Raw genomic sequence first — 13173 nt, 5'->3', positions numbered from 1 at the left:
CAACCATTAATTCTAAAGCTTGACCTCAAAAAATTATTTTAAAGTAAATCACCTTAGCTACAGAATTACAAGTTAATGATTAACTTCAGACACACAGAAAAAACCACATCACTAACTCAAAAACCAAAAGGCCAAACTTAAAATAAGTGATGTTAAAAATAGACATAAATCACAGTTTTTTAAAATTGAAAAATACACTTTATTCATAAAAATCATCAATAAGTACATACAAAAGTTCTAAATCATTTCTGTACAGCAGTCAGATCCAATTGCAGATTCTCTCCCCAAAGCCAGTGTGGAGAGCATGTCCCTCATGTAGGCGTGTGACATCCTATCAAAGGCCTTCTCCTGGTCCAGGCTGATGAGGCAGGTGCCCATCCCACCCCTTATCCTGCACGTAGGCAATCATATCCCTAAAGAGTAGGAGGCTGTCAGAGAGCTTCCTGTCCAGTACAACAAGGTCTGGTCGGAGTGAATAACCTTGACATTGAACCCCATCATCTGCAGCTAGACAAGGTTCTGCATGCTTTTCTGGAATTTGGACAATTCTCCCTATCTTTCTCTCTCCTTTTGAACACCTTTAAGGATGAAGAATTTCTTGATATTCCCCCTGACTGTTTCCCACCAAACTGCTGGAGACTCAAAGAGTGGTTTCATGGTTCTCCAACCTATGTAATTCCTTTTGAATTCCTCAACGTGTTCTAGGGTTGACAATTACACATTATGCTTCCATGTTCCCTTGCCGGCCCATTGGTTGTCCTGTAGGTGGCAGTTGACAGTTTATATCACACTTATATCACACTGTACTCAAGTTTCATCTGTATCTATCTTGCACATACTGAAAGTTGCATTTGCCCATCTCTAACACATTGAGTTGTTATTTATTCCTGTTCCCAATTAGCTGAGGTTGTAGGTGCTATCTCCCTAATATAGTGAAGCCTCATCTGCCCTAGAGTCTCACACACTGAGTCTGTGTCCATAATGTCTCTCATACACTGAGGTTATACCTGTAGTAAAATGGGATATGCAAATGATGATGATGTTACACTGAAATCACAACAACAGATCAGAACACAAAAGAAATGAGAAAGAAGCATTTACAGTGAAGTGAAAGTTGCCAGGGTCCCAAAAACAGTTGACAATGCCTTGTGGTGGGTCTAATCTGAGGGTCACCAATCCTCAGGCATGGGGAAAGACAGGCTTTCATGATGACCTCAACTGGACTTGGAAAATAAACCTGCATTCTTAGCACTAACTGAGCCCAATGGCTTGCTTCTGTACACAGAATTGCAGAATCACTACAACACACAAAGATAGAAGAAGGGTCTAGGCCCGAAACGTCAGCTTTCCTGCTCCTCTGATGCTGCTTGGCCTGCTGTGTTCATCCAGCTCTACACCTTGTTATCACACAACGATAGCATTTGGCTTAAAGCGTCCAAGCCAGATGTCCACAAGATCAACTCACCTAAGTCCCTGCTTTTACCTCATAGCACTGTTGTTTCTTTTTTTTAATCTCTCCTGGATACCATGATTAAATGTGCCTCAACCATACTCTCCAGCAGTGCATTCTTATCCATGCAGAAGAAAACCCTCACATTGCTGTAAATTTTTTTGCCAATCACCAGCAATTGGTATCCTCTGGTTCTCATTCTTCTTGCGAATGCCAACAATTTATCTCTACTTACTCTGTCCTGACCTCCAAGAGCTTTGGATGCTCCAATCTACATAGTACCTGGCGCATTCTGAAAGAGTCACCGGACTCGAAATGTTAACTCTGCTTTCTTCTCACAGATGCTGCAAGATCTGAGTTTCTCCAGCAATTTCTGTTTTTGTTAAATTGCACCTGGCACCATTCTCCTTCAGCTTTTCTACAGCTCGAAATCCTCCACACCCTTCCTGAGCGTGGTGTCCAGAGCTGAGCACAATTCCCAGTTGAGGTCAAACTGGTATCTTATAAAGGTTGACGATAAATTTTTTGCTTTTGTACTCCCTACCTTTATTTTCAAAGCCTAGGGTCTTTTTTTTTTCTTTACCTTTGTTATCACTTCTTCAACCTGCCGTCCACCTTCAATGTTTTACATCTCACCTATCACACACTCATAACGTAACTGGCCCTGTTTTCCTCCACCTCTCTACGACACGAGGTGCACGCGCACAGTGACTTTCGCAGAACGAGGGCCGGCTCTCGCTTGTGACTGCGCACGAGCTGAGAGAGCGCGCCAAAGGCGGCGGGAGCGTGGCCCGCCTGGAATGTTCCATGTATGTGTTGGTGTTTGTCGGTGGCGACGCCGCAGCTTGTCTTCCCTCCGCCTCTTCCAGTTCGAGCAACCCGCTCCCCGGCGGCGGAGGCAGTGGCAGGGTCGGTCTGGATGGATCATCAGCATCATGGCAATTGATGGTAAGTAGGCCACAGAGAAACCAGCTCCCACTGACTGGCCCCATTAAACTCACTCTCTCACTCGCTCGGCCTGTCTACCAGGGCCGGACCCGTGGGCGTCTGTGAGGAGGTGAGAAACGGTGGGAGCGGGAGCACGAGCAACGAAAGGCCGGGCCGGGCCTAGCTGGAGCCCGGGAGCGCCATCGTCTGTCAGCGGGTTGCAGCCCGGGCCTGCGGCTCGGCTGCTGTCCGCTCCTCGGGAGGTGCTGAAAGCGGCAGCTGCAGGCACCAACTAGGCCAAGTTCCAGCAGGCTCTTCGTCGGTTTAATCTGCTCGTTGTTTACAAGCCGATTGCCTGGAGAGTGATGGGTTAATGTGCGAGACGGCTTCCCTTTACCCCACCGCATCCACGGTTGAATGCCTTATCTGGAGCACCACAGCACATTGCCCTAGGTATCTGTCCGACAGTACCTGTTGCACCAATTACCAGACCCACTACTCCAAACACATCTTCACATTTACAGAGAGTGTCAATGTTAGGATTAAGGATGGCGGAAATTAAACCGCATCAGAAAAAATAAATGTTTTCTATGTGTAACAATGACATTATATTGCACTTTGTCCCTACGATAAACCTCTTTGTCATCTTTTATACTGTGATTTTATGTTGTATGGTGGCACTATTATGGCATACTATATCTCACACAAACTGCGCTGAAATAAACGATATCTCAAATGGGCACTGCCACGTTACTTTTGTTTTACTAGCTTTCAGAGCTGGGCTCCACTTAGTTTAGAAGGTTATTGGAGTAGATTGCAGTTATAATGCAGGATAAACGGCCTGTGCCAGTTTAATATTTTATCTTAATAATTTCAAGGTCATTTTTGTCTTCACATTTTCTAAAAATCTGGCATTAAATGACATGTTACTGTGAAGAATAATTGCTCACTGTCATTAATTTCAGTTGTTTTTCCCGCTGACAAGAACAACTCCAGTTACCAAAATGATTTTTTAATATATGTTTTTTAAATTATTTTCTTGTGTATTTGACTATTTCTAAGAATCTAAAAACTGTTTTATAGATTGTACAAGTCGCTGAGATTTTCAGGTTGATACTCAAATTCTTAATTTGCAATAAAAATGCTCTTGTGGCTAATGTTTCTATTTTAGGTTTCTTCAAAAAAATGTGATTGAATAACTGTGGATCTTAAGTTTATTTGCAGACTAATTAATATATAGAACATCTGTACCTGAGATATGTTAATATCATAAGAAAAAGTAATTAATATAAACAGGAGGTTGTAAGCAACTTTTGTCCCTGAACTACAAATTGAGTATTGGTTGGATAGTTTATTTTTGCTATAAATGTGGCAATGAATATAAATCCTTCCCCCTGTTTAAAAGTAAGAAAGCTATCTTATTAGGACCGAATTCTATGGAATTACATTTTTTTTTAGTATCATCCATTATCGCCTGCAAGACAACCTTATATTTTAACTAATTTTAGATTTTAATTAAGTTTAAAACATCTGCACGACATTGAAATTGAGTTAACGTTTCGGGTCCGGTGACCCTTCTTCAGAGTTCTGAGGAAGGGTCACCGGACCCGAAACGATAACTCTGATTTTCTGTTCACAGATGCTTCCAGACCTGCTGAGCTTTTCCAGCAACTTCTGTTTTTGTTCCTGATTTACAGTATCCGCAGTTGTTTTGTTTTTTATTAAAATTGAGTTTCCTTTCACTAGTATAATTTCTTGAATATGAAGTTTTAAACACTTTGTGCGGCTATGTACACTTTCTTTCCAAGTTACCTTAAAATTTGCCTCTCGCTCTCTTAAGAATATTTTTTGCAATGCATCAACTTTGACTTAGTAAGAAGATGGATAACTCGTTAACACAAAGAAAGATTCTACAAATTTTAGATTTCTGTTCCTGGAAATTTTGAAATTGAAAAAAAGAGTCAAATAAGAATGACACACATGAGTATTGCATAACTGCTATAAGCATTGCTGATGACACAAAATTAGGTAGCATTTGCTGATGACACACAGTTGGGTGGCATTATAGACTGTTTAGACGCAAGTCTATCAATATCCTTTTGTAATTTTATGCAAAGTGAATGGACAAAACTGTGCCAGATGGAGTTCAATGTAAGCAAATGTGCAGTTATCCATTTTGTACTGAAAAAATATAGATCAAGATACTTTCTATGAAGTTAAATACAGTGCATGTTCAAAGAGACTGGGGGTTCACGTACGTGGATCTTTAAAATGTCACAAACAGGTACAGAAATTAATTAAGAAAGCTTATGGAATGCGGGCCTTTATATTTGAAGGACTGGAGAACAAGGATCTAGAAGTTATGCTGCAGCAATGCAAAGCCCTCATTAGACTCCGCTTAGTACTGTCAGTGGATCTGGGCACTACAATTTAGGAAGGACGTATTAGCCTTGGAGGCCTTGGAGTACTACATAGGTTTACAAGGATGATAATTTGACTTCAGGGGTTCAGTTATGAATAGAGATTATACAAATGAGGCTCATTTTTCTGTAGAATTTAGAAGGTTCAGGGATGATCTGATCACAGTCTTCAAGACATGAACAGGAAAAGGCAGGGCATGTAAAGATAAACTATTTCCACCGTTTGGAGATTCTATAACTAGGGGGAATAGTCTGAGAATTATGTTAGGAGAGATGTTAGGAAGCACTTCTACGCACAAAGATTGATAGATTTTGGAGCTCTCTTCTACAAACAGCGGTGGATGCGGGATCAGTTGTTAATTTTAAATCTGAGATAGACAAAGTTTTGTTAAGCAAAAGTATTAAGTGATATGGGCCAAAGGCAGGAATGTGGAGTTAGGCATAGATCAGCCATGATCTCATTGAATGGTGGAGCAGCCTCGAGGGGGCTGAGTGACCTGCTCCTGTTCTAATATTCTAACAAGGCAGTATCACCTGCTTCATTTGTCTGGTAGGCTCTATTTTGGTGAGAGTCTAAATTGGTATTTTATATAGTTCTTTTAAATCCCCTGTCTGGCTTACAACATACCATGCAGAATTGCTGGTTAGGAGGGCAAGCAGTGAAGTTTACTTAGAGATGTTACTCAGTTGCTTTCAATGACCATGTAGAATTATATATGAGTGGTTCAAATATAACTTTGTCAATTTGTTTCTTTGCCATCCTTAAGAAATGGTACTTAGTCAGCCTAACATTTCCAAGGTGCAGCATTCCTGGAAAAGTGGGCTAAGGTACTGCATTTGGCTTCCTATTCATGTTTTAGGAAAGAAAAATATTGTCTAGTTTTGTCTTCTGATATTTATAAATTTAGCCTGCTAAAAGTAGATGTGAGGACAATAAGGGATCAGGATCAGCTATGGCCTACTATCCCAGCTCCTCCATCCTGTAGCTCCATCTCATTGGGACCTGCTGGCCTGCTTCTGCCATTACCCTGAACTTAACTGTCATTTTGAGCTTCATTGGAACTGCTGGTCGTATGGCTTCTGGGCAGCCAGATTTAGGATTGATGGTTCCCTGCTGATTTTTCATTTGGAAGGGGTGCACTTTAAAATCCAGCCCACAGTATGGGTCAAAGAAGGGAGGTTTGTTAAATAATCCTTAATAAGGCTTTGATATGTTGACACCCTGTTTGACAGTAAAATCTTCATACATTATTAGAATGTTAATGTGTAGTTATGTTATTGTGATTAGATTTTTATGGAGATTGCAATTTAGGTAACTGTTATGTTATCATTTTCTAACTTTCAATAACCTGGAGAATGGCAAGCGTGAAAACTATTTAACAGAGCTTCAAAGTTAAGCAGCTGTTTCATTCTGGGACCTGTAAGGCAATTTCTGTGTATGTGTGAATGATTTTAAGTGGAAATGAATAGTGACAGGAACAGTATGTGAAACATATGGTGTAAACTGAAAATTAAATTAATTTAAAATATAGAATATTGCATTTTTAGTTGTAATATCACACTGTATTTATTGGTTTCACAAAAAAGAAGAAGAAATAATTTCTGCAGGCTTTCCATGCAAAAGTGAATGTACATAATAATATCTTATAAAATAGGTTACATGACTTTGTCTGTCAGTTAAGATAGTATCAGAATGAAAAGAAAAAAATGTGGGCAACATTACCGTTTTTGGCTAGTGCTGATGTTTGCATGGAAGGTCTGAGGAAATTCTGCTTGTTTGTGGAAGCTGCCAAATTGAGTGAAACCATGACATTTTAGAAGCAGAATATTCTGTGCTTCTGAAAACTATGTCATTGTTTTCTAAATCATTTCCTAATTTGCCTAAATTAATGGCAAAGGTAAGTATAGTAAATATACAGATTTCATGCATGCAAATAAAGATTAGCTACTGTAAGCAGATCATATAAATATTTATCTTAACTTCACAACTTTAACTCCAATAGGATTAGTCATGCAAGTAAGGCCACTAGTACAAGGTGAATCATGAGTTATCAATGAATAAATTCTGTTTTGTACATACTTCACGGTTAATGTTCATCTTAGATTACTTTTCCTCAGATTTTTCTTAAATGAAGAAATGTTGCCAACTGCTCATTCTCTTTAGAGAATGAATTTGCTGACACTAAATTAGCCATCGTAGAGAGGGCATAGTCGCTTCGTATGTTGGTGAATTTACTAAGGTGAATGTGATTGATGATCTTTTTGTGAAAGTGCACTTTATCAAATAAAAAGATCAGCATAGATTAGCAAGAAAATTGGAAAACATCTATGAAACCAAAGACTGGTACTAGTTCACAGTGGTTATGTCAAGTTGGAAATTTTTCTCTTGCTGACATTTGTACTTTTTCAATACCTGATTTTTCCTTCATTCAGCATTACTTAATGAATTTTGATCAGCTAATTCACATAAACTACAAGCCCATGGCAGGTATCAGTTCCTGACCGAAGTTATATGCATGTTGAATTTCTTTCTGAGTCACAGTAAGGCAACCATAAAAGAGTTTTGTACATTATTATTAGATGCATTCGTTTCTCAAATTATTAAATATATTTCATACAAAATTTGTAATTTTTTTCTCCCCATATCTTTTCTTTCACTGTTGGAAGGTGAAAGACTTCAATATCTCCCCATAGCTGCTGAATAGACTCATTGGTGTGTGAGTGAATCTTTCCTAGGGGAAGTATTTGCAAGTGTGGTTGGGCAGTATTTGAGCTAAAATGGCAGGGTGATGTGAACAAAGGCAAAAACAAAAAACAGAATGGATAATAAGAAAAATGATAGAAGAGAGTTTATGGACCAAGAATCAAACAGGACCATAGGACAAAATAATGAGAACGGGATAAAAAATGTTCAAAAGAGAAGTCTTAAGGCCTTGTGTCTTAATGCACAGGGCATTCACGATAAAGTGGATAAATTAGTCATGCAAATAATTGTGATATAGTTGGATTCGTGTTTTACAAACTTGATTAAGTTTTTTGAGGATGTGACCAAGAAGATAGATGAGGTCAGAGCGGTAGACGTTGTCTACGTAGACTTTATTAAAGTCTTTGACAAGGTTCTGTGTTGTAGACTGATTAGTAAAGTTAGATCACATGGGATGCAGGGAGACCTTGCTAATTGGATATGAAATTGGCTTGACGGTAGGAAACAGAGGGTAGTGGTAGAGAGTAGTTTCTCGGACTTAGGCCTGTAACCAGCGGTGTTCAGCAGGGATCGGTTGCCGGGTCCACTGTTGTTTGCCATTTATATAAACGATTTGGATGAGAATTCAGGAAGCATAGTTAGTAAGTTTGCCGATGACACCAAAATCGGTGGTATAGTGGACAGTGAAGAAGGTTATCTAAGATTACAAAGGGATCTTGATCAATTAGGCCAATGGCCTGAGGAGTGGCAGATGGAGTTTAATTTGGATATGTGCAAAGTATTGCATTTTGGTAAGACAAACAGGGTAGGACTTACACAGTTAATAGTAGGGCCCCGGGGAGTGTTGCTGTACAAAGAGACCTGGAGATTTAGGTACATAATTCTTTGAAATTTGCATCACAGGTAGACAGGGTGGTTAAGAAGGCGGTTAGCACACTTGCCTTCATTGCTCAGACGTTTGAGTATAGGAGCTGGGACATCATATTGAGCTTGTACTGGACAATGGTGAGACCTTTGCTTCAGTGCTGCGTGCACTTTTGGTAGCCCTGTTATAGGAAGGATACTATTAAGCTGGAGAGGGCTCAGAAAAGATTTACTAGGATGCTTCTAGGAATGAAGGCATTGAGTTATAGAAATAGGCAGGATAGACTGGAACTTTTTTCATTGGTGCATAGAAGAATTAGGGTTGAACTTACAGAGGTTTACAAAATCATGAGAGACAGATAAGGTGAATAGCAAAGATCTTTTCCTTAAGGTGGGGAAGTTCAAAACTAGGGGGCATATTTTTAAGGTGAGTGCAGAAAGATTTAAAAAGGAATGAGGGGCAACTTTTTTACACAGAGAGTGATTAGTAAGTGGAATGAGCTGCCAGAGGAAGTGGTAGATGCTGGCACAGTTATAACATTTAAAAGACATTTGTACAGATAAATGAATAGGAAAGGTTTAGAAGGATATGGGCCAAAGGCAGGCAAATGGGACTGGTTTAGTTTGGGAAACTTGGTTGGTATAAATGGGTTGAACTGAAGAAGTCTGTTTCCGTCTATATGACTCAATGACTCTGTGATTCTATCTGGCTGCAGGGTGATCAGGGATGAGAACTAATTATGCAGGAGTAATCAGTTTTTAGGAAGGATGGACAAAGAGAAAAAAGAGTTGAGCAATATTGCTGATCAAAGAATACATTAACACAATAATGAGGAAGGATATTAGCTCAAATGAAGTGGAATCTATATGGGTGGAGCTTAGAAAAACTAAAAGGCAGAAAACTGTAATGGTAATGTTGTGGAAGGCATTAAAAAGGAAATTAGGGATGCAAGCAGTAAAGGTACAGTTGTGATTATAGGTGACTTTAATCCGCATGTAGATTGGGCAAATCAAATCTGTAACAATGCAATAAAGGAGGTCAGAAGTCACATGACACCAGGTTATAGTCCAACAGCTTTATTTGAAATCGCAAGCTTTCGAAGCATTGTTTCTTTGTCAGGTGAAGTGAAGGGAAGTACACAGCCACAAAATTTATAGGCAGAGAGATCAAAGAATAGTACAAATGGTGTGAATAGAGTGTCAACATGCTGAATAACAAGTCTCTGCAGGTGATCAAAAGTGTTAACAGCTGAATAGCAAGTGAAGGGATGACCAATGATCCGATTAATTGAGGCAGAGAGATTATTACAAAAAAAAAATAAAAAAAACCCAATGGCTGAAATAACATGATGGGGATGAGTCGCATGCTGAGGGTCCAACCAAAGTAACAAGTAACCCAAAACTGTACAAACCAACTAAGGTAACAGAAGAATGGACACTGTGCAACAATTGCCAGACAGGAATGGTCCCTCCCAGCCAGGGAAGACTTCAGCGGTCAAGGACATTCACCTTCTGATCTTCATGTAAGCATGTTCTGAGGCGGCATTCGAGACACACAACAACATAGAATCGCCAAGCAGAAACTGATAGCCAAGTTCCATACCCATGGAGATGGCCTCAACTGTGATCTGAGGGTCATGTCGCACTACATGTAATTCTACCATACTGTTCTGTTTTGACACCATCACCTTGATAACTTGTTATGATGTCTCTACCTTAATTAGTTTTATAGTTTTGGATTACTTGTTACTTTGGTTAGACCCTCGGCATGTGACTCTTATACCTGTCATGTTATTCCAGCCGATTCTTCTGTTGCCAGCACCATCTTATTTTTAATTTTTTGTAATTATCTCTCTGCCTCAATTATTTGGATCATAGATCATCCCTTCACTTGCTATTTAGCTGTTGACACTTTACTCACACCATCTGACATTTTTGATCACTTGCAGAGACTTGTTATTCAGCATGTCAACTCTGCTGATAAATTCTGTGCTTGTGTGCTTCCTTTCACTTCACTTGACAAAGGAGCAGCACTCCAAAGCTCATGATTTCAAATAAACCTGTTGGACTGTATCTTGGTGTTGTGTGACTTCTGACCTTGTCCACCCCAGTCCAACACCGGCACCTCCACATCATGCCATAAAGGAGGAATTCCTGGAGCGTCTATGGGATAGTTTTCTGGATCAATACGTTGAGGAACCAACTTGAGGACAGGCCAATCTAGACTGAGTATTGTGTAATGAGACAGGAATAATTGACAATCTAACTGTGTGAGGCCCCTTGGGGAAGATTGACTATAATGTGGTACAAATCCTCATTAAGATGGAGAGTGATGCAGTTGATTCTGAGACTAAGGTCCTGAATCTAAATAAAGGAAACTACAGTGGTATGAGGTGTGAGCTGGCTATGATAAATTGAATATATTACTAAATGGATGATAGTGGATAGGCAATGGCAAACATCTGAAGAGTGTATGTCGGAATTGCAACAATTGTTCATTCCTGTCTGGCACAAAAATGAAATTAGGGATAGTATTAAATTGAAGGAGGGGGCATACAAATTGGCCAAAAAAAAGCAACATACCTGAAGATTGGAGCAGTTTAGATTTCAGCAAAGGAGGACAAAGGGATTGATTAAGAGGGGGAAATGGAGTATGGCAGTAAGCTTGCAGGGAATATATGAACTGATTATAAAAGCTTCTATAGGTATGTAAAGAAAAAAATTAGTGAAGAGAAATGAGGGAGCCTTACAGTTAGAAAAAAATAAGGTTATAATGGGGAACAAAGGAATAGCAGACCAATTAAATACATATTTTGGTTCTTTCTTTGCAAAGGAAAATGAAAATAAAGTCCCAAAACTCTTGAGGAACACAAAATCTAGTGAGAGGGAAGAACTGAAAGAAATCAAAATTAGTAGAGAAATGCCGATGGGACTAAAGGCCAATAAATCCCAGGGCCTGATAACCTAGTGTAGCTGATGTAACCACACTATTTAAAAAAGGAGGTAGAAAGAAATGGGAAATTATGGACCGGTCAGCCAGATGTCAGTTGTCGGGAAAATGCTAGAGTCCACAATAAAAAAATTTAACAACACTTGCAAAACAGTGACAGAATTGGATGAGTCGGCATGGATTTATGAAAGGGAAATCATGCTTGACAAATCTACTAGGATATTTTTATGATGTAACTAGTAGAGTTGATTGGGGGAGCCAATTGATTTACTTGAACTTTTAGTAGACTTTTGACAAGGTCCCAAATAAGGGATTAGCATGTAAAATTAAAGCACACAAGATTGAGGATAGTATACCGACATGGAGAGAGAACTTGCTTGTTGGCAGAAGGAAAACAAAAAGTAGGAATAAACAGGTCTTTTTCTGAGTGCCAGGTAATATCAAGTGGGATACTGCAGGGATCAGTGCTTGGAACCCAGCTGTTCATAATACATATTAATGATTTAGATAAGGGAACTAAATGTAATATCTCCAGGTTTGCAGAGGACACAAAGCTGGGTGGGAAGGGTGAACAGTGAGGAGGATGCAGAGATGCTTCAGTGTGGTTTGGACAAGTTGAGTGAGTGGACAGTTACATGGCAGATGAAATATAATGTGGATAAATTTGAGGTTATCCACTTTGGTGGCAAACACAGGAAGGCTGATTATTATCTGAATGGCAATAGATAGGGAAAGGGGAAGTTGCAATGAAACCTGGGTGTCCTTTTACACCAGTTACTGAAAGTAAACATGCAGAAGGTGGTGAAGAAGGCAAATGTTGGCCTTCAAAGCAAGAGGATTTGAATACAAAAGCAGGGGTGTCGTGCTGCAATTGCATAGTGGCTTGGTGAAACCACACTGTGTACTGTGTGCAGTTTTGGTCCTCTTACTGAAGGAATAATGTTCTGGCTATGGAGGAGTGCCACAAAGGTTTATGTGATCGATTTCTGGGATTGCAGGACTGATGTATGAAGAAAGACCGGATCGGTTAGGACAATATTCACTGGAGTTTACAAGAATGGTGGGGGGAGATCACATAGAAATCTATAAAATTCTAACTGGCCTAGACAGGGTAAATGCAAGAAGCTTATTCCTGATGACCAGGGAGACTGGAACTAGGGGTTACAGTCTAAGGATACAGGGTAGGCCAATTCAGACTGAGATGAGAAATTTCTTCACCCCAGAGAATGGTGACCCTGTAGAATTCTCTGCCACAGAGGTAGTTGAGGCTAAAACATTGAATGTTTTCAAGAAGGAGTTAGATATAGTTCTTGGGGCTAAAGGGATTAAAGAAATTAAACGGTGTGAAGAGAAAGTGGGAGTAGGATACTGAGTTGGATGATCAGCCATGATCATATTGAATGACGGAGCAGGTTTGAAGGACTGAGTGGCTGACTCCTGCTCCCAGTTTCTCTGTTTCTGTTCTGTTACTCCTTTCTCAGATGTTGGATTGAGATTAAATTTCTGAGTTATATTACTATTGTCTTGCTGCTAAACATTATTACTGCTTTATTTTTCTGAAAAATTGCAATCATAGATCCTGTTCTGGCCTCTCTACTGCCATGCCTTGATCATGGCAAGGTTATTTCATTAACCTTCATAAATCCATAAATCCAACCTCACTTCCTTCTACTGGAGAAACTCTCTAAGTTATTCACTCTTTATCATCTCGGTAAAATGCTTACTTGGCATTGGAAAACAGGGGTATTTACTAAAAGAAAATATCCCGAGGTTCATGGTTAAAATCCAAAGAATTTTACTGCAGAAATGTCGTAGAGCATGAATATTAATAACTACAATCTTTCTTGAATAATCACTT

At 39.5% G+C, this 13173-nt stretch overlaps 1 protein-coding gene across 1 annotated transcript in view; it reads left to right on the top strand.

Moving 5' to 3' along the window:
- The first annotated feature begins 2298 nt into the window (after positions 1-2298).
- syt14a (synaptotagmin XIVa) overlaps positions 2299-13173 on the top strand; it is a 197740-nt gene continuing 186865 nt past the window's right edge. The window contains exon 1 of the mRNA XM_048600781.1: positions 2299-2398. Within this exon, the coding sequence (XP_048456738.1) occupies positions 2386-2398 (13 nt within the window). The 5' untranslated portion in view covers positions 2299-2385. The remainder of the gene's footprint in view (positions 2399-13173) is intronic.

The sequence above is a fragment of the Rhincodon typus genome, chromosome 9 (assembly GCF_021869965.1).
Source record: "Rhincodon typus isolate 14 chromosome 9, sRhiTyp1.1, whole genome shotgun sequence".
Lineage (NCBI taxonomy): Eukaryota > Metazoa > Chordata > Chondrichthyes > Orectolobiformes > Rhincodontidae > Rhincodon > Rhincodon typus.
The sequence above is the reverse complement of the archived record's forward strand: the minus strand, read 5'-3'. Positions and strand labels throughout refer to the sequence as shown.